The 26,788-nt window shown below is 36.4% G+C and overlaps 1 protein-coding gene across 2 annotated transcripts in view; it reads left to right on the forward strand.

Annotated features, from left to right (window-relative positions):
- The window catches only part of EMB1187 (Protein kinase superfamily protein), a 144,122-nt gene that overhangs the window by 79,269 nt on the left and 38,065 nt on the right, over nt 1–26,788 (forward strand). For both annotated transcript variants that reach the window (XM_089821595.1, XM_089821594.1), the window contains exon 7: nt 23,640–23,724. In XM_089821595.1, the coding sequence (XP_089677721.1) occupies nt 23,640–23,724 (85 nt within the window). The remainder of the gene's footprint in view (nt 1–23,639; nt 23,725–26,788) is intronic.

Here is a 26,788-nt window from a genome sequence, read left to right on the forward strand (position 1 = left end):
CAACCTTTGAAATGATTTCGACAATCCGTACACGCAAGAGATTGAAAATCCGTACTCTGAAGAAGTTAGAAGGAAAATCAAATAACAAAGCTGTACCACCAGAAGACCACAAATCCGTACAACAATTTCCCTCCCTGAATCTGTACAGTGGTATTTTCAATGCCCTTCAATGATCAGCCATACAGGGACCATAGTATGCTGAATCCAACTAGAACTAATACACTAGAAAAACTGCCTTGTTTATTGCTGAAATCCGTACTCCAATCTTCAGAGCTTGCGATCTCATAATCCCAATGATATGGATGGAAATCCGTACAATTACCTGGCTCCAAAATTCTGTACTGTGACTAATAAGGAAGAGGCCATACACTGCTTTCTTAAAAATCCGTACCTTGCATTTAGTAATGAATTTGCCGGAAACCAAATTTTATAACCCCTTGCTGAATTCAAAGAACCGTACAGTGGCTAGTAACTGAAATCCGTACACTGCTTCTACACAAGAAATCCGTATGGTAGGAATGATGGAAATCTTCTGTATGGGTAATGAGTTAACAGACCGTACAGTGCATCATTGTTATAAACTCCGTACATCATACATTAAAACCCGTACTGTTCAAAGCTCAAAAATTCGTATATTGTCTTCACTTTAGCTCCTTTCAAAATTCGTACACCGTATGGATGCAAACTGATGAATTCCGTACTGCATAAAATTCGTACACTTTCCAGGGAAGGGAAAAATCGTACACTTGGCAAATTTATAACATGAGGGAACTGAACGGTAAGCAAGTAGCTTTTCTTCCAAAAATCGTACGACAGCTTTTCTTCTAAAAACCGTACAATAGCTTTCCTTCTAAAAACCATACGGTAGCTTTCTTGCCAAAAATCGTACGGTAGCTTTTCCTTTTCATTTTTTTTCATAGCAAAGTCAGTTTTCCCTTCGACCGTCGGCATCGTCGGTCTGCAACGACGAAGGGGTCGCCCGAAGGCCATTTTCTAACGCAGAAGTCTTCTAGCCGTGGTATACCTTCAACTTTGAGCCATTCACCGCCTGAGGCACTTCCTGTCCATCCAAAGTTCATAATTTTATTGCTCCATTGTCCCCTACTTCCCAGATCTGATATGGCCCAACCCACTTAACTTTGAACTTGCCTGGCTTGATCTCATTTCGGCCGTTGTACTTCAATACCCACTGTCTGGACTGAAACCTATTTAGTTTTAGGTGCTTATCGTGCCATGCCTTTCGCCTGTTCTGCGTTACTTCAGTGGCCCACTGTGCTAATAATCACTTCTCCTCCAACCTGTTCAGTTTGTACAGCCGCTCCCTTAAGCTTTCCATGTCGCCCAACTTGTTTTCGAGTGCTATTCGCAGGCTTGGTATCATGAATTCCGCTGGTACTACAGTGTCCTGTCCGAACATCAGTTGAAACGGCGTGTGTCTTGTTGTAACTTTATACACCATACGGTAAGCCCACAGAGCAGAAGGTAATTTCTCCTCCCATTCCTCCCCTTCGACTGCGCAGGATTTGTATATAATTGATACCAGAATTTTGTTGGTAGCTTTAGCTTGTTTGTTTGCCCTTGGGTAGTACGGACTTGATAGTGAATGATAAATTTTGAACTTCGTGGTAAGCAGTCAGATCACATGATTTACAAAATGTCCACCTTTATCACTCGTTAATTGTAACAGAGTGCCGTACCTGGTAATTATTTGTTCATAAATAAACTTTGCTGTACTTACCGCTGAGTTGTCTGGTAGTGCACGCGTCTCCACCAATTTAGTCAAGTATTCCGTCGCAACGATAATGTAACGGCACCTTCTAGTTCTGCTTGTCTTCAGTGGTCCTATGAAGTCCAAACCCCACCGTTCAAAGAGCTCCTAAGCATGAGAAGGATTCAGAGGCATGAAGTCTCTCTTCAAAGGTTTCCCAGCTCGCTGACATGTATCGCATGCAACAACCCATTCCCTGGCATCATTGTATACCGTTGGCCACCATAATCCTGCTAGAAGTATCTTTCGTGCAGTTGTGTCCGGCCCCATGTGTCCTCCTGCCGATCCTTCATGCGCTTCCTTTAGTACCTGTGGAATTTCTTCCTCTAGGACACAACGCCTGAGGATCTGATCGGGTCCCATTTTATACAACAGTCCATTAATCATCTGAAATGTTCCACTCCGTATCACCAACTTCCTTCTTTCATTCGGTGGCATGGTATTTGGAAATTGTCCCGTCGACAAGTATTCGCCGATGCTTGTATACCACTTCGGTAGTGCAGCAATCTGAAACAACTGTGCATCAGGAAAGTCATCATTCACACCATCTGCTGGTTCTCCTGTTCTGATACGTGACAAATGATTTGCGCTTACATGTTTCTTTCCTGGCTGTACGATGATCTTGAAGGTAAACTCCTGCAACAGGAGTAACCATCAGCTGATCCTTCCTTGAATGATTGGTTTGTTGATCATATACAACAGGGCCTAATGATTGACATAGAACACGAACGGAGTAGCCAGCAAGTAATGTCGGAACTTCTGCACAGCATAGACCATCCCCAATGCTTCCCGTTTGGTCGTACTATAATTTTGTTCGGCTTTTGATAGCAACCGACTGGCAAAGTAGATCGGGTGATCCAACCCGTGGCTTCCTGTTTGCTCAAGAGTTGCTCCGATCGCATAGTTTGATGCATCAACATGTACATGAAACTCCTTATTCCAATCCGGGTATGCCAAAATAGGTGCTGTAGCTAGTCGTACTTTGAGACCTTCAAATGCTTCATCCTGTTCCCTCTCCCATCTGAACGATTCTATCTTGCAAGTTAACCTATCTAACGGATATGCTATCTTGGCAAAAATTTTGATGAAACGCCTGTAATAACCTATATGCCCGAGGAAAGATTTTACCTTTGTCACATTGGTGGACGACTGCATCTCCAATATGACTCACACTTTGTCCGGATCTGTCTTCAGTCTCTCCTTACAAACTATGTGTCCTAGCAACCTTCCCTGCGGAACCATAAATCTGCACTTCTTCGAGTTCAGGGCCAGGCGCGCACGTCGACACCTTTCCATACACTCGCCTAATGCTGCCAGATGTTTGTCCTCCGCACTGAACACTGACCAATCATCCAAAAATGCCTTGAAGTTTTCGATGGACATCTTATCAAAAATGTGTAGTATGATCTGCTGAAAGTCGCAGGCGCATTGCACAGACCAAACGGCATCCGATTATAAGCATACACCCCATCTTCTACGACAAATGTCGTCTTCAGCTTATCCTCCTCTGTGATTGAAATCTGATTGTAGCCAGAAAAACCATCCATAAATGAGTAGATCTTGTGTCCCGCTATCTGCTCCAGGATGCTGTCCGTGAATGGGATCAAGAACGGATCCTTGATGGTGACTGCATTCAAGCATCTGAAATCGACACATGTTCGGATCTGAATGGAGTCCTTCAGTGAGATCACTATCGGGGATACCCATTCACTGGTCTGCACCTTGAAAATAATGCCAGTCTCTAACATCTGATTGATTTCCTCCATAACCCGTGCCGAATAATTTTTGTTCATTCTGTAGGGCCGCTTCCATACGGGTATTGCTCCTTCGATCAACTGAATGCGATGCACACACAACTCCGGCGGTACTCCTTTCAGGTCCTTGTACGTCCATGAAAACACATCCATATACTCTAAAAATATCTTGAATGCTGCTGCCTTTAGTACTGGGTCCTAGTTGTCTCCCACCAGTATGTTCCGTGGTTCGGCTTCGTCTCCCAAATTCATGGTCTGCAACACAACTTCATTGTATTTGATGGGTTCCCCTTCAGTGAACTTATGTGCCGGGGTCACATCGAGTGACACATCCCCTTCCTTCATTTCAGTGAATTCCTTTGGAAATTCATCAGTACTGTGTCCTTCTATTGTCAATATGTTGCAGCTTTGAAACAATTCCTAATCCTCTATCTGCCAATGGTAGAGACCATTTACTGAATCCAAATCGTCATCTCTTTCCAGTCGTAGAACTCCCTCCTGATTTGGTTCCATACTTTGCCCCTTTTCATCCTCTTCTCCTTCAAAATCTGACAATAAGGCTTCTTCCCCGACCATCTGAGTGTGCAGATTGATGACATACTTCCGGTCTTTGCTTTCAAGTGATAAAGTATTTTTCTTCCAATCGTGCTTTGCCATGGCTTGCATCAGCCACCCCCGACCCAGAATAGCATCGTACCTTCTCCGCCTTAGAGGAATCACAACAAAGTCCAATAGGAATGGTTGTGTTCCAATTGTCACTGGTTGCGTTGTGAGTATTCCCAATGGCTTGATTCCATGTTGATCGGCTGTTAACAACTGGAAGGTAGGTGGCCATAATGTCGGCTGTCCCAACTTTTTCCAAGTATCCTTTGGCAGGACATTGACCCCAAATCCTCCGTCTACGATCGTGTCTATTAGCACAGTTCTGAGAATGCCCATTTCGACAACCGCCGGATAGCGTCCAAATGAAAGAGTTAACAGCATCGGGTCTTCTGCACTTGCGCCCCCCTGTTTCTCCTTTTCTTGCTCTACTGGTTGCTTAGCAATCGAGACTATATTTGTGAGTGTCGTACGGAGTTGAGGCATAGTAAGCAATAAATCATTTATCTTGACGGGTATCTCGGCTTGCAATATTTGCCGTACAATGTTCAATTCTGTGCAGTTTCGTATGGAGGTACTCGGTGTGTCCTTCAAGTGTGCCGTTTCTATCTACGTTGCTCTCTGGATCTTTGCCCGTGCTTCCTCCAGTCTCTTCTTTTCCTCCATCGGATCAGGGTAGAGATTCGCCTGTTTCTGAGTGATTGCTAGAACTTCTTCCTCGTCCATCCCAACAATAATCAAGTTTACTCCGGACTTCAGGCACTTAGCATCGTCATGATCGCTAGGTCCACACCATCGGCATAGCAACTTCGGTGTGTTCACCGTTGTACACTCTCGGGCAAAGTGACCCCACAGATTGCATGCGTGGCATTGAACAATTGGCCGACCATTGGCATCATATTGAATTCGACTCCTTCCACCATTATTATTGTTGCTGGTATTGTTGTCGTTGCTGCTGTTGTTGTTGCGCCGATTGTTTCTATATCCGCTCGATGTGGCACCTTCGGTACTGGTGTTCCCGCTCCCTCCTGCCGCGGACGCTTCTTGCGTGAGGAACACTTGCTGTGGTGTTCTTGATTTCAGGTTGAAAGGACATTCCTTTACCAAGTGTCCTAGAATTTGATAGATCTCACAAAATTGCTCTTTCGGGCAGGATTCCTTCGTATGGTCTTCTTTCTTGCACTCCGTGCACCATAGGTCATTGCCCTTAGTCTCCTTGTTCATGTTCTTGAACTCCTTCATCATCCGAATCATGTCCTTCTGGAGGGCACGAACTTTCTTGTTGCTTCCCTCGTCATCGCTGCTATCTTCTCTTGAAGATGCATTGTCATCTGAATCAGACGAGCTATTCTTCTTCTTCTTCTTTGTCTTCTGGTCACTTTCGAGGTTCATTGCCCGATTGTACGCTTCAGTGTATGTTGATGGTGGCACGATCTTCATCTTCTTTCGCAGCTTCGGGCGAAGGCCTTCAATGAACCATCTCTTTTGTAGCCCATCACTCGGCTTATTCTCCATTTTATTGATCAGGTCCTTTAACTTCCTGGCGAAGACTCGGATTGTTTCATTCTTCCTTTGCTTAGTATTGAATATCTCCACTACAATCTCATTATCGTCTCGCAATATTTGAAATTTCGCAATAAATTCCTTCTTAATATTATCCCAACTGTTTAACTTTTGTGGATTTGTCTCAGTAAACCAATCAATCGCAACACCCCATAGAGTAGCGGGAAATTGTTGGATCCATTCGTTTGTATCTGTTATGCCATTAGCCCTCCAGATTGTTTCACATGTTTTATAATGTCAAATCGGATCGGCGGCTCCTTCACCATCAAATTTGGGCAACTTTTCTTTTGGACCTGCCATTATTACTGTATGTTGAGGGCTTTGTTGTGTACTTGCGTTGTTCTAAACACCCACGCTGTTCTGAACACCCGTGTTGTTCTGCACACCTGCGCTGTTTTGTACGCCCGCTCTGTTTTGCACACCTGCGTTGTTTTGAACACCTGCACTGTTTTCTACTTCGGCGCTGTTTTTGGCTTCCGTGTTGTTTGGTGAAGAAGAGGTTTCATCAATCGGAGCTGTTCGTTCCGGAAGTATATCTCGGACGAAGAGGTCCCTCCACGCTCGTGCTCCCTCGGCACTTCGAGCCGTGCGAGTCGATCTCCTTCCATCAGGATTCTCTTCCCGTGGCGTATGCAGGTTCAGAAACTCCTCCCTTGCTTCTTCTACCAAATCAAGCCGCTATTGAGTCTCTTCCAACAATTTTTCAGTGCTTTTGTGTTCGTCGGTAACTTGCTGAAATCTGCGTCTGCATTTAGCCTGTTGTGCCAAAATTAAATTTTCTTGTGCTGCGTGTAATTCATCATTTTCCTTCAACTTATTCTTATTCTTGTTCAACTGATTCGGCATTTAATCTTCATTTGCCTGTCATCGTACCAGGTCCATCGGGCAACGGTGCCAAATGTTTACTGCATAGATTAATTAAGAAACGCACACAAATAATGAACGACATAACTCTTATTATTATTTGCATATGCCAACCAGTACGTTATGCTTGAATGATAAAATTTGATGATTACAATGCTTCCTGAAGGGGGTATAAATACTTTCCGAGGAACCTTCCCGAAGGTATCCGTCGGCCACATACATTATGTCCGCTACAAACTATTTACCTGTTGGCTACATAACAAGAACTTTTCCGAAGGGACCTGTCGGCTGATACAAGAACTTTTCCGAAGGGTCCTGTCGGCTAATACACAATTTCTACCGTCGACAGTGGCTAGGTTTTGCCCTTCAAGTTGAAGGGTTTTCCCAAGATAAATATTGTGTCTTTTGTTCCTATTTTGTTTTCCTTGATTGCTGCTTATAATTATTTATAGGCAAAACATTAATGTGGTATTAGAGCTAGGTTTAATAACAATAGTAAAGGAAGTTTTTTTCACCAGTTCGTATATCTGATACAGATTGAATAAGTGTTAAAGTTTGTGCGGGTCCCTCCAAGGCTACAAGATTTGTTGGTATCAAACTTGCACGAGCAGCAGAAGCCTTCCAAACGCATTCACCGGGTGTACAGGAAACATTAGCAAGACTTATCAAATGCGCAAAACCTTGGCTTTTGGCAACAAGGATCTTAGAAAGATTTTAAGATAATTTTTGGAATTTAATCTCTTTCTCACACAATTTACAGGGTTTGAGATTTAGATTCCTTTAATTAATGTTTGTAATTCAGAGTTATAGTTGTTTATTCTAAGCACATTGTTATTGCACATTCTTGATGGAGCCTCTTTTCTTATAGTTGTTTTGATTTAATTTTAAACAAATCAAGCATTAGTTTTGGTAAGAATGGGGAGACTTATTAATGAAGACTATTAAGCATATCAAACTGAGAATAAATTGTGAAATTCTAGATTTTTGACTTTCACATCTATATCAGACGTTGATAAGTTTTATTATGCTTTGAGATCCTTTCTCTATTGCATTGTGCATGTTTGCATTCAGTTTAGCAAGTGTAATGAATGTTGGTTTGCATTTAACATTTCATATCTTGACTATTGATTATGAATTTTTGTTATAACACTAGGAATAGTGTTTTCTTTTAGCATTGATCTCCATAGGTTGATTCTTTTATGAGTTATTATTAATCCCTCTTGGTTGCAAGACAAGAAGCAATGGGATGATGAGAGATTATATGCAGATTGTAGAAATGAACATGGGACGCTGCTTGCAGTCATGGGACTAAATCGTTGATACATATCTTAATTAAAAGAGGTAGGTCATATACAAGAAATGATATTCAAAGGGAGACTATTCAGCTTCAGAGGGAGGTTATGTGACATAAGGAGATGTCTAATTCTTTGCAAGTTTATTTGGTCGGATTTGAATCAGCTATCTTATTGTGATGATCAATGTTGTTCTTTCCAAGAGGGAGTCTCTATTGAGAGAGAATCTCAACCATTCTTATGCATGTTAATGAGTTCTTCTTTGCAAGAGAAGTTCGAGGTGAAATCCATTGTTAATGCGTTCTTTGTGAGAGAAGTTTGAGTTGAAATCCCTTGTTCATGAGTCCTCTTTGAGAGAAGCTTGAAGTGAAATCCATTATTCCACCCTTTGCGATGAGGTCTAGTGGAAACACATTCTTCATAGGGAAAAGGTTGAGGTGAAAGCCCTTGTTCCACCTTGTGTGATAATGCATGTTGGAAATGCATTCTTCTCAAGGATACGTCTGAAGTGAAAGCCCTCATTCCACTCCATGCGACAGGGCGTGGTAGAAATGCATTCCTCTTTGGGAGAAGTGTGAGGTGAAAGCCCTCATTCCACCCTCTGTGAGTAGGCATGATGAAAATCATGTGTGATTGCATGACCTTAAATTTTATGTTACTATGATGAATTGTGTTATGCTGAGATAACATGTATTAATGAGAATCTATGTGATGAGAATTTATCATTGACATCTTTGGCTGTAGCTATGTGTGCCTGCCATGCTAAAGATCTCTCTCTTGCGAAGAGGGATTATTGAAGATTGTAGATCTCTCTCTTTAAATTTGATTTTGCTATATATTGAAATTGAGATAATACCTATGTATTGTGTTTACAACCAAAGAAGATATTAATGATAACATTTGGGATAATATTCTAAGAGGAGACATGTGCCATGCGAAGAGTCGTGCGTTTGGAAATTGAAGAGATGTTCAGTTGTGATATGAAGGGGTTTTCAATTCCATATGTATTCATGATTGCCTTTTGTGATATGTATGGTATCAAGTGGAAAGAATTGTACTTGAACATTTATTATCAATAAAAGAGATTATTTTCTGGTGTGGCTGGGTTTTTCCCTTCAAGCTGAAGGGTTTTCCCAAGATAAATGTTGTGTCTTTTGTTCCTTTTTTGTTTTTTATTGTCGTTTATCATTATTTCTGGGCAAAACATTAACAAAGGGGACACAAACCATTGACAAATAGGGGAGTATATATATGGGCAAAAGCCATTCCTCAAGATTACTGAAGAAGGTTAATATAAATATAACGTGCACTCTTTGGAAGGAAGAGAAGAAAGAAATGTAGAAAGATTGAATTTCAAATATATTAATGTGGTTTAGAAGCCTAAATGTTATATTTCATCAAATGGGAAGTAATATATTTCTAATTATCTTCATAAGGAAGAATAAAAGAAATAGATACATGGATTAGGAAAAAAAAAGGAATGAATAATATGAAGAATGTTAATTTTGTAACTTATTAATCATGCTGATCTGAGAGTACAGTATGGATCAGAGTAAGTAATCTATGCCTTCCTTGTGATAGGCTAAATATATAAATTGCCTTGTCTTAGTAAGGATCGGCGTCTCCCTTGGGTTGTTTAGATAAGTCTAACTTGTCTTTAATTAGTTAGGATAAACACTAACTAATGTCTTTTCCCTCGAGTGTCGATTCTAGATAAACTAATCATGGCTGACCTAGATAGGGACATGTCTCTTAGAGAGACATGCCCTTTGTTTTCATATTTATATAGGATGCAAATGTAGTTAAAGGACACACAAGAAATATAAGTATGCTCCTTTAAGCAATTTTGCCTACGCAAATTTATTGCAGAGATAAAACAAATTTCAGAACAACATTTAATATTCTGATAACACCTCCTACATTCAGAAGATAAAGAAGATCATCTATAACAAGCAAAGAAGGTATTATCTAAGTCTGATTTAATAGCAGAATTTGCAAAATCTTTACATGGTATCAGAGCTTTGGTAGTCGAACGTAGGGCTTGCAAATTAAATAATTAGACTTGATATATATCTAGCATCATTCCCCTATCTTCAATGGCATACACAATCAGACTCGAGGACAGGTTTGATGGGAAAGAACAGTTTGATGCTTGGAAATTCAGTTGAAGAAAATGATGTAAAACAATTTGTTGACTCATCATCTAGACAACCTGTTGTTGGATCTCATAAAACTATCTTTGAGTAAAGGAAACAAAAAAGCCATATAGATTATACTAGATGGAGCGAAAAATGATATAGTACCCATGCTAACGAAACATCAAACAACATATGAAATGACAAATGCATTATTAAATGCATATGAGGTTAACAATGCAACTAGAGTTCTTGCACTGAAAAGACGACTAAATCATATACAAATAAAGAAGGGAGAATCGATGAATTCTTACTTCCTAAGGGTTGCCAATCTAAGAGATGAACTTGCAAGTATAGGAACCATCATTAATGACACAAAACTAATACTGATGGCTATAGATGGATTACCAGATTCGTGGAAAACATTCGCACAAGGATTAAGTGCCAGAGATAAACTTCCTGACTTAAATAGACTTAAAGGAGATTGCCTTCAAGAAGAATCCAAAAAACTTATGGAAGGGGGAAAGTTGAAAACTGAAGATGAAGAACTTCATGTTTTTAAATACAAATTCCTATAAAGGCAAACAGAAGCACTTCAAGAAGAAAAAGGGTAATCAAAAGAATGACAAACCTAAGAAAGATCTATCCAAAATAAAATGCTTCAGATGCGAAAAGTTTGGACACTGCAGATCTAATTACTAGAGAAGAAGATAATCATGATCCTGAGAATCGTGTATTGTATTCGTCACTATCAAATGAAGTCTCAAGTAAAGCATGGGTGATTGATAGTGGATCATCTCAACATATTATAGGATACAAAGAAGCACTAGACTCTATATCAAAAAAGGTTAATGGCGAAGTTACAATTGGTGATAATTCAAAACATTTCGTCAAAAGAATTGGAAATTGCACCTTGAAACTAAAGTTGGGTAATTCTCTTCTTCTCAAAGGAGTACTCTATGTACCAAGAATAAAAAGGAATCTAATCTCGGTTACAACACTTGATGATGATGGACATAATGTTGCATTCATGGACGGTAAAGTAATAACTTGGGCTAAGAACTCATTTAAGAAAGCAAAATTGATTGGTCAAAGAAAAGGGTATCTATATGAATTAAATTCAAAACCTAGTGGACCTATTCAAGCCTTAATTCATGAAACTGCTGATATAAATGAAATATGGCACAGAAGGTTAGGACATCTAAATTTCAAAACCTTATCAAGTATGGAGAACATGGTTACTAATTTACCTAAACTGAATAAATATCACTCAAGCATATGCAAAGGATGCACTCTGGATAAGAACACCAAAAGTCCATTTCATGATAGCACTAGAAAAACTAACAATGTTTTGGAATTAATTCACTCAAATTTATGTGGACCTATGTTTGTTCCTTCTCTTGGAGGATTCTGGTACTATATACTTTTTATAGATGACTTCTCTAGGAAAACTTGGATTTACTTTTTAAAATGCAAAGAATCAGAAGAAATCTTGAAGATGTTTAAAGAATTTAAAACCTTAACTGAAAACTTATCAGGACATAAAATTAAAACTCTTAGGACTGATAATGGAGGGGAATACACCTCAGATTTGTTTGAAAGGTTTTGTAAAGAAACAAGAATTAAGAGGGAGTATACTGTTCCTTATAACCCACAACAAAACGGGGTAGCAGAAAGGAAGAATAGAACAATTATAGAAGCTGTAAGAGCTATGATATTTGATCAAAATCTAGAATATTATCTTTGGGTAGAAGCCTTTTGTATTGTTGTGTGTATCTAAAACAAAAGTCCTCACTCTTACCTAAGAGATAAGACTTGTGAAGAAGTCTTTTCTAAGGTTAAACCTAATATAAGTCATCTTAGGATTTTTGGGTGCCCAGTACATATACATATTCCAAAAGAAAAGAGAACTAAGTTTAGAACCCTCTAGGAGGAAAGGTATTTTTGTAGGGTATAGTGAAACATCTAAAGCATATAGAATTTTCATACTTGGTTAGAAAAATATTGAACTTAGTATGGGTGTTATTTTGAAGAAGATTTAGTATTCAAAAGAGCCCTAAGTTCTGAAGAACCCTCTCCATTGCCTAGTTCTGAAAGAAATATTGAATCTGAGTCTCAGAGGGAGAACATTGAAGAAATTGAAGATGAAATTCAAAATCTCAATCTTGAAAAAAATCAAAATTCTAATAAAAGACCACTTTGGGCCATTAAAACAGTAGAGGAAGCACAAGACTTCGCTGCACCATCTGGAACAGTTAGAGAAAGCAAAAGACTGAAAAGGTTTTCTAGTTATACAATAAACATGAATGATTTGTCTAAATCAGAACTAACCAATGTTTTAGATGCTATTAAACATACAGCTTGGAAAGATGCCATGACAGAAGAATTCCAATCTACTATGAAGAATGATGTTTGGGAAATTGTTCCAAGACCTGAAGGAAAATCTGTAGTTTCTTCCAAGTGGATATTTAAAATAAAGCATGCTACTGACGGTAGCATTGAAAAATATAAAGCTAGAATTGTAGCTAGGGGATTCTCTCAGAAAGAAGGGATTGGTTATGAAGAAACCTTTGCTCCTGTTACTAGATACACCTCTGTAAGAGCAATCCTAGCTATTGCAGCATCGAAGGGATGGAAAGTACATTAGATGCATGTAAAAACAACATTCCTGAATGGAAAGATTATAGAAGAGTTATATTTGGAGCAACCTGAAGGATTTGAAACTCATGATCCTGAAGTTCTTGTTTGTAAGCTCAAGAAAGCTCTCTATGGGCTTAAACAAGATCCAAGGGCTTGGTATGAAAGAATTGATAAGTATCTCACCGGCTTAGGATTCTCCAAAAATAAAGCCGATCCAAATCTATATTATAAAAGGGATAAAGATGATATGGTAATTTTGATATTGTATTTTGACGATTTACTAATAACAGGTGATGATCATCTCATAGATCAATGCAAGAGAGATCTAATTAGAGAATTCGAGATGAAAGATTTGAGACTCCTTCATAACTTCCTAGAACTAGAAGTAAGGTAGAATTTTGACAGCATTATACTTAATCAAGGGAAGTATACATTAGATATCTTGAAGAGATTTGGAATGTGGAACTGCAAGTCTATGTCTTCTCCAATGGAGACTAATCTACATAAACTTAAAGAAGCTGCAGCAGAATCACCTTCCATAGATTCTAATCTCTACAAACAGATGATTGGGTCCCTTATGTACTTGGTAAATACAAGACCTGATATTTTCTATGTTGTTAATGCCTTAAGTCAGTTTATGTGTCAGCCAAACGAGATTCACCTAGTTGCAGTCAAACACATTATGAGATACTTACAAGGCACTCTTAACCTTGGGCTCAAATATGAGAAAGTTGACTTGGATTTACATGGATTCACAGACTCAGATTAGGGAGGAAGTGTTAACCATAGAAAAAGTACTTCAAGATGATGTTTCAGTTTAAGATCAGCAATGATATTTTGGATATGCAAAAAACAATCTTCAGTAGCACAAAGCTCCACAGAAGCCAAATACATTGCAACAACGATGACCTCTTGTGAAGTAGTTTGGCTTAGAAAGTTACTTGTGGGATTATTTGATCAAGCCATGAATCCTATGATTATTCATTGTGATAATCAGAGTTCCATCAAGCTTTCGGTGAATCCAGTTTTCCATGACAAGTCCAAGTATATCGAACTTCCTTACCATTATGTAAGAGATATGGTAGATAGGAACACTGTAAAATTAGAATACATTTGCACTGCAGATCAAACAACATATATTCTCACCAAACCTCTCTCTCGAGTGAAGATATATCACTTCAGGAAAAGACTTGGTATGGTTGAATTGTAATTCATTTGTATTCTTTAAATTATTAATAAAATAATTTTATTGTCAGGCTATTGACTGTTATAGGCTCCACCATTTGTATTAATTATTTTAGAGGTGACGATCTTTGAGATAATGAACACTTGTATGAACGACATTATGAGAGATGACGATCTCTTAGATAATGTACTAAACAATAGAGTTCTACTGTAAGATCTAGAGGAGTTCAAGATCACATTGTGATGTAGACATTGCTATGTCTATAAGTCACAATTTGGATGAAGGAAGAATTTTATTATTCTCCGGAGTTTATTCTGTGTTCTGGTAGATCTTAACTCAAGATTATGTTGTGATATAGGAATACTAGTACCTATGAGTCGCAACTTGGATAAATTAAGAATTTATGAGAGATGACAATCTCTTAGATAATGTGCTAAATAATAGAGTTCTACTGTAAGATCTAGATGAGTTCAAGATCACATTGTGATGTAGACATTGCTATGTCTATAAGTCACAATTTGGATGAAGGAAGAATTTTATTATTTTCCGGAGTTTATCCTGTGTTCTGGTAGATCTTAACTTAGGATCATGTTGTGATATAGGAATACCAATACCTATGAGTCACATCTTGGATAAATTAAGAATTTAATTATTCTCCGAATTTATCTTGTATATTGTATTCTTTGCAATACTGTTATCACCAGTATCAGTGATATGTCCTATCATAAGTTTAGTAATATGACATAGAATCATGTGTTCATGACACCACATACTCCGAAGATTCAGATAGATATAGAGTATCAATCTATGCTTATTCATCTTAATTGATGATGCTAGATATGTTATCTCTCAGTCTGATTATTAAGTTAAGAGGGAGTGTTAATTTTGTAACTTATTAATCATGCTAATCTAACAGTACAGATTGTATGGATCAAAGTAAGTAATCTATACCTTCCTTGTGATAGGTGAAATATATAAACTGCCTTGTCTTAGTAAGGATTGGTGTCTCCCTTGGGTTATTTAGATAAGTCTAACTTGTCTTTAATTAGTTAGGATAAACACTAACTAATGTCTTTTCCCTTGAGCACCGATTCTAGATAAACTAATCATGGCCGACCTAGATAGGGACATGTCTCTTAGTGAGTCATGCCCTTTGGTTTCATATTTATATACGATGGAAATGTAGTTAAAGGACACACGAAATATAAGTCTGCTCCTTTAAGCAATTATGCCTATACGAATTTATTGCAGAGATAAAACAAATTTCAGAACAGCATTTAATATTCTGATAACACCTCCTACATTCAGAAGATAAAGATCATATACAACAAGCAAAGAATGTATTATCTAAGTCTGATTTAATAACAAAATTTGCAGAATCTTTACAAAGAATACTCTTTGTTGAAGATATAAATTTTAATACATGCCTTATTACTGGGGGTAGGGGGCGGGGCTGAATCTGTAATCACACTAAATTCACTGATTTAAACTTATTCAAACTTTAACCAATAAAAGACTCAATCAACATCGAGTGTAAAATAAACTTTCACAACATACAACCACAAATAAGAAAACATACATTGAAGACACTAATTTTATCTTGTGGAAACCCAATTTGGGTGAAAACTATGGTGTGAGATGATGCTAACAAAATCTGTACTCTCTTGGAATACACCCTATGAGGAGCTTGCTCGGTTAAGGGTTAGAAAAGTATTGGTAGGTGCTACCTGATTAAGGGATTTACCTATAGATCTGTTAGGATTTTTGCCCTATTAGGAACAACTTGGTTAGAGGATTTTAAACACTCATTTCGAATGCCACCTTGTTAGAGAATTTACAAATAAGAATCTGTTAGGGCCCGTTTGGTTGCTGGAATATAAATTAAGCATTGGCATTTGGAATGCTGGCTTTGGGATTCTGGAACTTGGAATCCAGATTATGATTAGGGAATCGAATTTGGGACTGTTTGGTTGACCAAGAATTCATTGTGAGAATACAGATTTCCTCCGTTTGGTTGCACATTGTGGAATTGGAATACTAGCCAAAATAACATGCAAAATATTATCATCCAGCTGTAGCATTATCATCATGCAAAAAAATTCAATACTTATTTGGTTTGTTGAAGTTCAAACATTTTTAACAAGTATAAAAAGATTAAGTCATGTTGAAAGTAAACATTATCATAACGGATGAGGACGAGATTGTACTAATGGATACTAAAACTTTTATGGCTCTTGCTCTATAAAAAAAATGCCATTGATTATAATTCATATAATTACTGATATGAAGTATGTATATTGTTCAAGTCTCATTGAATGAATCCCAATCACAAGAATTGATGAAATAAGAGTCAGAAACATGCCATTAAAAAATATATATGTGTAGAGATCCAATAAAAAATTTGATCATCACAACATTCAAACTCACAGGTGCAAAGTCTAAATGTTTATATTAAAATTTTACGAAATCTTACTTGGAAACACTTTTACGCCAGAAAAATATCAACAGAGTAGATTGTTTTTGTCCTGCATACGATTCGTTTAACTGAGAAACAATGTATGTGAAAAAATTATTTCACCAAACTTTTTTGCAGTAACTACTGAGGTGGATCAGGCGGGAAAACACTGATAAATTACTCAACAGTGGCAAATATATGAGCAAATAATAGTGGAAAATTTTCCCCCCATTTAAAAAAATTAAATTTCAAAAATTAGTGCAAAAAAAAGTGCCCTCAAATGGGCATCCGGAAGTCAAACCCAATTAAATTTTACTTTAGTTGAAATCCTCATTTTCAAAAAATGGGAATTAAAACGGGAATTCCAAATAAGAAGTATTTTGAAGGAATTTGGAATCCTTGTTTTGGGGGTCAAATAGGGATACCGGATTCCACTTTTTCCCAATTCCAATTCCGATTGTGCAGACCCAAACAATGGATTAGAATTTTTTTAGAATTCCGAATGCCAATTCCATTCTAATTCCAGCTACCAAACGGGACCTTAGGATTCACCCTATTTAGGAATTTCATCATCACAATGGTTAGAAAACAATAAATAGAAATGATTTGTGTAATTGCTCTACCTCTGAATGATCTAATCCTATTAAGCTCTGGAACTCTTCTTCATACCATATACTCTCCTCTGGCTTGATCACAGTGGATTCTGTTACTTGCTCTATCATATAATCCTTCTCGAACTTGCAATCAACAACTTGCTCCTTGATCAACTTTCCATTAAGTAGAACATCTTTCCATTGCCTTAGAACAAACCCTAGATCCATTGATCCAATCAAATCTGACAAGATATAGTGTTTTAAACCAATCACAAATTGTTCTTCTCAAAGAAAATGCACTCACATTTGAATTTCACCTTGGAAATTGAACCATTTGGTAAGCTTGACCAAAAAGTTACTTCTTGCACAATTGTCAAATGCATACCTTGATCAATGTGTTGTCAAATTCGTTCCACACATCAAAGAACAACCTTTCTACTATACAACAATCATTGCCGATCCCAATAACAATTCGAATCTCTTCATCGCTCCACAAATCTTCATCACCTGGTCAAGAACTTGTTCTTGTTTACTTGTTTATCCTTTACATGTTCACCCAGATCACTTAACTACCTTCACCTGTACACATTATAGGGTGGTATCATAATCACATCATCTAAGATCTAGACAATGTCACCAATCATATTTTATGATCGATCCACTAAATGTGTTACCGATTTGAAATAACATACAAATCAATTCACTACTTGTCACTAATTGTTTTAACAATTACTTGGTTTGATTTATCAAACATAACTTTCTCAATTCTTCACTTCAATAGGTGCTATCATAAACATGGCATCATGACAGATAACATAATCTTCCTGTTGAATAGCAACCCATAAAACATACCAAAACTCATACTCTATTTAATGAATATCTGGTAATATGCTGAAAACACTAAGTCAAATAGTTGACATCAATGACAATTAACATAGTCACCTATCATCAAATTTGTACCAATCTTCGTCAATACAACATGTAGCATCATTGCATCATTTATGCCAACAATAAAACCAATTAGTATGTTGTAAGCATAGCATGATAGCAATAAGATGGTAACGAATCTGAAGTAGATACTAATTTATAGAATTCTAGGTGTATGTAATTAAGAATGAAGAGCCATCATATGGCCATACATATATATAATCAGACATATAAATAAATATATAATAATAAGAACCAAACACATATATATTTGTGTTCATTAATAATAAGAGAACATATATATATAAACATGTTGATAATGCGGTCATAATTGTACAAAATACATAATATATATGCTTAGAACTTATTATTCTTTGAGTTAAGAGAGGAAGGCTATGATGTTTCCAAGGAGGGGCTTGTATAAACCCAAGCAATGGATCTATGTTCCAAGATAGGGTAGGGATCAACGATGTTGAGCACCAAGCTGGCATAGTCCCAAGAGAGACTAAAGGATTTGGATCTTTAAACTGTGAGGGAACTCATTGCAAGTTGGTATCTAGGTAACTTGGATAACACGTATTCCTTCTGTCTTCGAGTTGGAATATTAATAAGGTTGAATATGAGTGTTAACGAATATTCTAGATAACTGAATCTACTTAAAAATAAATGCTTGTATGTTACCTAGTTGGTCTTGGTTCTCCAAGTTCGGTGGGTGGTCTCATAGAGACCTAGGTTGGGAGGTGAGCTCTCCATGTTTTCATTGTTGTTTCTACAGGTTTCAAAAAAACGATTCATGTTGAAAGAAAGCTTAGCAAATTGCATTCTTTGTTGGAAGTTTCAAGATGAAATATTATGAGTCTCTATAAAGTTCTGTATTGTAAGAGATCATATGTTGATATTCGTTGATGTAATTGTGATTTGATGAAAAGATCCAAATGTAATTGTAATATTAGAAGTAAAATTAAATCTAGTAGATGTACTTTCCTTCTGAACGATTTCTTGAAAAATGACTTGAAAGTTATTGAAAATTTCTTTCCTTATATTCAAATGATAATTGAAAAGGTTTTGAATATGTATTGTGATCTAGCAATAATCTGGAAATGATTCGGTGCGAATTCTTTAAATGTTTAAGCAAAATTGATAGTATGTGTTGTGTGTGTCTTGTTCAAAATCTGTGCATGACAATCTTCGAGTTGGAAGAGTAATAAGGTTGAATATGAGTGTTAACGAATATACAGATAACTTAATCTACTTAAAAATAAATGAATGATTCGTTTAACTTCAAATATTTTATTTCTCTTAGCTTGGGACAGAAATATCAAGTTTGTGTTAATTTGGTAATAACTGAGACTAAACCCAACTTGGGGATGTAACACGATGCCAAGAAGAATTTCTCAAATGAAGACCATGATTTTGAGGAAATTGTCAAACTCAAATTTCTTTAGAAAAATCATAGTTATGTTCAAAAAATTGCAAAAAACCTTTGCAGATGACTACTATGCCCCAAAATAGATTGCAACAAACCATGATTTTTGTGGACAAAATCATCAAACCCTTGTTGTGATGCTGAGATCAGCCACAAAAAATTGCCCAAGTTTTTTAAGAGGACAAATAGAAAACCCAGCACAATTTTTTGAGGAAAACATTATAAAACTAAAGAGTAATTTTTTGAGGAAAAAATATTAAACCCATAATCGAGTTTAAAGAGAATTTGAAAAACCAAACACGTTTTTTATGCGGAAAAATCGATCAAAACTAGACAATAATTTTTTATGGAAGATTTTTATACAACCCAAGATAATATTTTGTGTTTTTATAAATAAAACTCTAGAATTTTTTTTTAATAAAACCTAGATATCAAAGAGCCCCCCGATTTCTGGAAACTATAACCAGGGTAAACAAGACTAAACCCTTCTCACGTGCTCTACATACTCTAGGCATGATCTAGTTAGAGAAAAATAGCAAGAATTCATGGGTTGTGAAAAATCTATGGAAGAAGCCCTTCCATTGTCGAATGGGGGAAAATTTGCCGTTGGCAAATGGAGAAAATGTGGGCATGAACAATATAGAGAAAATGGAGGTTGTTTCAAGAATAGAAAGTCAACCCATTTGGCGCTGAAATGTGCAGGCTTGAAAACTAATGAAAGACAAACTTCCATCGGTGGCCAACAACCTATTGAAGATGACAAGGGTTTGAGGCACTAGTAACGATATTCTAAAAATCATTGAAAGAATAAGTTATTGTGATGCTATAAGTTGTGCATGCTTGACTTGACAACCGAATATATTTTGGACAATCATGAGCTGACTTGGACAAAGCAATTTCTTTCTTTAAATGTTCATATAATTAAAACACTAATTAATAGTTTATCTTTCTTGCAAGAATACCTCTCCTCTTCACCCACTTACACTTGGCTCTGCTAGCCTTGGGTGCATCCTAGGAGACTGCTGGTAATTATGAGATTCTTATCAATCAGATTTGTTTGTGGGTACCGTTCTGATTATAACCACAGCTGGCATATAGCAAATACCACAGTAAATCAGAAAATACTTCAAGCCAAAGATGTAGCAGATCTTATACAATATAAAAATGTTATGCATTAAACAATTGCTGAGCATTCATTCTCAAGGGAACTATAGCAGTTCAGTCCCTAGGGGTATGCACCTGATATGCATAGACAAGAACTTGTCATAAATAAAGAAAGAGCGAGGTCGATGCTTCTTAGAGATTCTCACTACATTGAACCTTGGTTGCGGCTTAGATACACAACCAAGCCTATGATCATGATACTACTTCATTTAGCAGATATATATAAAAAAAGATGTTTGCAATGAATAAGGCTTAGCATGAAATAAGAATAACTTGTGAAATGTTTCATGACCTAAGAAAAGAAACAATTCAACCTCTGACACAGTTCCTTGGGCAATAATCTTCACATGCTATGGCTTCCACCCGCGTGACACAATATTGCAGATTAAGTGTGGTACTATGCACCAAAATACAGGCAGAAAGGTGAGAGGATACTATGATTCAGAGAGTAATCGCATACAAGTAGGAAGTGAAAATGAGAATGATCCTTCAGCTGTGGGAAAGGAGGATAAAGGTCTTGCTTCTGGTTACAAGGAGCTCGATATCGGTTAAAAGACTCCATAAATTCAAATTTGAAAAGTTTGATGTCGATAAGGTGGTGGCGATGCTCATCGATTTGGAGTCATAATAAGACAAATTATATTTTTTTCCTCATGGTTTAAAATAAATATATTTATATGTATGTATATGTATAGATGTTATGTCATCATGATATTGAATTCTACCTATAATTGCATCTGCATATATATATATGTATGTATATATGTAGAGTTATAATGTTGATCACTTCCACAGTCTCAAAATAAGAGAGGTAATAGTTCTTTTCAAGATATTAAATGTTTAATATTTCTCTTAATTTTTTTTTGACCAAGTAGCTCATGATTGTCCAAGGTATACTCTTTCTCTTTTTGCCTAGTCGTTAAATCCTTCATCAAAGTAGTTAGAGCCCATATCGGATGGTTTGATGATGGACTAATTTGGTGCCCCATTCTTTGAATCTCATTTAGCAATGTTTCCCCCCTCCGTCTGCTCCTGCAACCAAAAATGCATAATCCAGAATAATAACATGTTCCTCCATTTAAATTGAAATATCAAGGAAAACACAATTACTAATAACTGTCACAACGGCTAACCACCACTAACATTTATCTTAAATATAAGCATTTGAAATAACAATAATCAACTAAGAAGTCATTTACAGATGAATCAATTCAATTATTCATAACTTCCACTTCATAAGATCATGATATCCAAGAGTTTCTAACCAACCATTAGAACGGCTGTGATATTGTTTTAAAAGATCAAAAATTTGGGATGTAACAAAATCAATCTTGATATGTAGTGATAAATCCAATTCTAGGGTTTTAGGTAAGCAATTTTGTAACATAACTTGGCCATTGATCCTACCACCTCAATTCAATCTACAATATTTGAAATCATTTGAATAATCTAACCCTTATTGGCATGGTAGCTCATGCTGGTTGCTTCCATGTGAGAATTGTAACTTAATGCCATTCAAGTATATCATGTTATATTCATGATTTTTTTATAGATTGGACAGCATCTTCAGGGACAAGCCTCACATTTATATTGGAAAAGTTATAAGTTGCATGGGTACCTCCGGACCTAGGAAAGTTCGAACCGGTTCGAAGTTCGGACCCGATTTGAACTTGGTTCAACTAGGGTGCGATTTTTTAACCACTTGGAAATTTTCGAATCCAGTTCGAACCCGCAGTTAAGCTGAATCATTTTTATGAGATTCTATTATTATTGTGATAAGGTTTACTTATGAGGTTTGTATATCAAGACTCTTAGTTATTGCTTAACACCCTTAGGTTTCTTCACATTCTGCTATCTGTTTTATACTTCATAGTACACAAATTGCTTCAATATTATATGTAATGCAACAAGTGTAGATTTGATTTTTTATAATAGCTTATGGATCAAGGATCACTGTGGTAGAAAATTTTATAGTTAACTATTCCTAACGCTGCTTTGAATCTTAAGAATTGTATTTTTGTTTTTGTTTATAATTTACATGATAAATCATTCTTTTGATGATGCTATTAGTCCGATTCACAGGACTGTTTGGATTTTCTTGTCACTCAGTTGTGAAGATGAAGAAGGAGAGGCAAAGGGAACTAGATGGCAAAATAAAGCATTGATATCTTTAAAACTTTATAAAAACAATGAATTCTAGGGTGTGTTTAGGTTCTTAGTGTGGTTGGTTTGTGGTTGGTGTTTTAAAGTTTTTGTTGTTTAAATGTGTTTATGCTACTATGCTACATTCTAATTTTAACTCATGCTTCATAAAAATGTGTCTGTGTGTGTGTATTATATATATATATATATATATATATATATATATATATATATATATATATATATATATATATATATATATATATTACATGTTTTTGTACAAATGAACCCAAACGAACCCAAATCCCTTTCCAAAATTTTGTCGAACTTACAAATAAGTTCTCAAACTTCGAACTTGGAACCAAACCCAAACCGACGACTTAGGAAAAGTTGAAAATGATGTATTCACAACTCTTGATGAATTAATTAATTAATTAATTAATGGAATGGCTGGTAAAAGACCAACATTGTTATTTTTGGTGATATATTTGCAGTGTAACACGGGGACTCGCACCCTCTCCCCAAAGCTCAAAGTACCTATCCCTAAGACGTCCCTGCACTTGGTACTTACGTACTCATGTACCCCCACCTCCGCCATCTTGCAACCATGCTGCCGCTGGGATGTGTACTTGAATTTCTATTTTGAATATTACTATTGGGTATGTAATATGTTACTATATTGAATGTTCAATGGTTCTAGTTCATATTGCAATTTTTCTATGTTCAAGTATAATAATTTTATATGTTCTACTGAGACATCATTTCATAACAAGCATTTCAAGTTCTATATGTATAATATACAACACCGGTCCTTGCCCCATCCTCCCCTTGCCATCATCCCTTGGCCATCCTTGCACATACCAGAAATGAGGTCCATTTTCCCACCGTCCCGGAAACTTGTCCTGGTGTCCCCATGTTCTCCAGTACTGGGGTTACATTGTATATTTGTTTATTTTTATGCTCTTTCTAACCATTTTAATTTGCATTTTCCATGTCTATAAAGAGTAACATAAATACTGTTTATTGATCAAAAAGTTTCGTTCTTTTATATAAGAGTTAACTTTGTTGGGAATTATTGATGTCAAACTACAATTGTAGTGACTAATGTTCTTATGACTCTTAATTCCCAGGCTGTCACAGATCATTTAAATGCTCCAGTGGTGTTTGCACACAATGATTTACTCTCAGGAAACTTGATGCTGAATGAGAAGGAAGGTGAGCTTATCAAGCTTTAGAATCTGAATACAGAATTTTTCTGGAAAATAAGATCTGCAAACAATGCCTTGCTTCATAGGTTAAAAAGACAGCATTTGAAACCCTGTACTTGTAAAACCACTCAAAATTCAAAAGTCAAACCACTTGCAAATTTCAACATTTATGGAATTAAAGATTTGCGTGCATGAATTTTAGTCAGCACGAGTGATCTTTACTTAGAGATAAAGCGCATGTGAAGGTAAATGTATCCATGCAAGGTACAGATTTGAATATTGAACAAAGTGTCACCATTCTTGGCAGGTTAAGAACTATGATAAACACACTTTTGTTAAAGCTGAAGAGTCATTACTTCATGGAGGCATCTCACTCTCTTAGTCATGCCTAAATTTTGTTTTGCTGATATAGTTGAATGAATGAACATTGAGCATTAAATCTAAAACTTAACCAGGATATGAATGTTTGAACTTGGATATTGATGTCTTGTACAGCTAAACCTATAAAGAATTCGTATTTTTACAAGCCTAGCTGCACAGGACATCAATAATCAAATTCAGGCAATCACATCCTCAAAAGTTTGAGATTTGATGCATATTATTTTACAAGTTTTGCTATACACGGCATCAATGTTCAAGTCCAGACATTCAATTCCTGGATAAGGTTGAGATTTGATGCTCAATGTTCAATCATTCAAGTACTGTGCCATTCTCTTTCGACAAACTGAAAAAGTATCCAACAACAGCTATACGATTAAAATTATATGAATAAAAATATATACAACTGTCAACAAGGCTTCCCACAGTTCTGCCTCACTTGGGATAGCAATATCAAAATTGGCATCTGACTGAGTCTTACCTGCAGGCTGCAAGTATATGCAAATTGATTGTGGTAAATATAAGTATGTTTGTAGGTGGTAGCGAGTATAGACTTGTCGGCCGTCGTATCTCTTTTATTTAATTAGAATGTTTTTTAAACCAAAAAGATGAGGATGCCTGGAGGTTCATGGGATGCTCCGATGCAGGGCCTCCTAGTGAGGTGTTTTGGGAATGCATACTAGAGAACTTCAGGATAAGAGATGGCATAGGGGACAAAGATGCCCGGTCCCACATCCCTGTGTAACCTTGGAGAACTTGTTTTGGTTCATGACTCTGATTGTTGATCAGAGATCTCTTATTTGGAAAATATTTCAATGATCTTTTTGTAAAATGAGAAGAAATGACCCCAAAATAACAGATGGTTACCACATATATGCTCATTGCCAGCACCATATTCTTGTGCAGCTTTAAAAATTCTTTGAAGTCCAGCTGATAGTTTTCTGTTTCCTTTCAAAGTTTGGTGCATGGATCTGTTTAGGGGGCTAATTATATTGCTTATAATGGTCAAATAAGAATAATGATTTTCATCTGTCCACCCTATGGAACATCCATCTACTCCACATTAGGGTATTCATTTGTATTTAATATTTACTGTGCTACTATCAGATTATCCATTAGGCAGTCCTTAATACTATCAGACTATTTAAGAGGTAATCCATACAGTAAGTTTGTTTCAGGTTAAGAACTTGAAACAACAGTATTATTTTATGTACATGATATTGGTAGATTATGGCAATAGTGTAAGTGGAATTCAGTATAGCGGGTTCACAAATGGAAAAAACTTAGCAAATATTCTAGAAACTGAAAAATAATGCAACATTTGTATTAATGGAGGGAAAAAACTTTTTTTATTTTCATGTGAAATACAATGTATAGGGGAAAAAAAGTACTTAAGAGTTTTTAAAAAATTGTACTTTCACCTAAGAATGTGCTGTTGCAGAGGGTTTGTGTCAAAAAGGGGGCTATCCCCCAAATAGTAGGTAGAACTGTTGGATGTTGGCCTACTATACTAGGGGCAGCTTTGACTCTATTATCCAAATCTCTGTTAGTTTACTAAGATCCAACTTTTGAAATAAATACATATAAAATTTAAATAGAAGTCCTAGTTCTGACATCAAACAATAACTTTTTAGGTGACGCGTCCTTTTTGATTTTCTTCCACAAAATATAAAATCTAGTCAGAAAAGAGAAATCATAGAACCATTTTAAAAAAAAATTGTGAAACAGCACAATGTGTTGGGTTTTGACTATCACAAGTTTTTTTGTGAGTAATTCTACCATGGTAAAATAAATCTAGTCGGAAGCTTATATTCATAACTATCTAAATTCAACCTATTGCGCATCTTGGTGTTTCTTTCATTTTTGAGACACGGATGAAAAAAATGTCTTTAACCTGCCTGCATTTACCATGGCTGAGGTTCTGCTGTTCCAGGGATGTTTCATGTGCAGTAAGTGATATCGAATGTAGCGCTTGGAATCATCATTGCAATTGAGGATACCTAGACATTCCCAATGACTATTTGGGTCATTCTTTTTAGAGGGCTTCATATTTTTTTTCTTAACTTCAATGGTGTTTCCAGACCATCAAAAAGTAAGAGCTTGAAACATTAATGTCTGTGAATACGAATTCTTCACCCTAAAGATATCCTGTTTACAGTTACATGTTCACATTAAAACATTTTGATGCTATGTAACTTGACTGTTCAATATAATAAGAAACAATCAAATAAACCTACTGTTGAGTGCCCAAAACTGTCAGATATGAGAGAAGAAGACTCGGTAGTGTTGATGATCTATCCATGAAATTTATAGATGGATCCTAGACCAACACCAAGATTTGATGCTCTAGTCATAGAACATGTTAGAGAATGGTCTGTGTGATATCCAGTATAGTTTCTTTGGGAGATAGGCTTTAATGCATGGGGTTTTCTTTATAAAAGGGGTCATCTTAATTCAGGGCAATCCAAGAATTCTTTGGGGACACGTGATAAGTTTACTTGAGGCAATGAAAGAGCTATATTAGCTGAAAAAGAGTATAAAACTAAAAAACAAAAACAATATTGGAAAAGAGAGAGGTAGATAATCTTTTCTCATGCTCATTTCTGGGACAATGGTTGGTTCTCCTAATGACGTGATTACAGCTTCCACACATTTGTAGACTCTAGGTAGAACTATAGGACATTTAGTACAAA

This window comes from Cupressus sempervirens, chromosome 3, assembly GCF_028749045.1.
Source record: "Cupressus sempervirens isolate cs-2001-9-10 chromosome 3, ASM2874904v1, whole genome shotgun sequence".
Taxonomy (NCBI): Eukaryota; Viridiplantae; Streptophyta; class Pinopsida; order Cupressales; family Cupressaceae; genus Cupressus; species Cupressus sempervirens.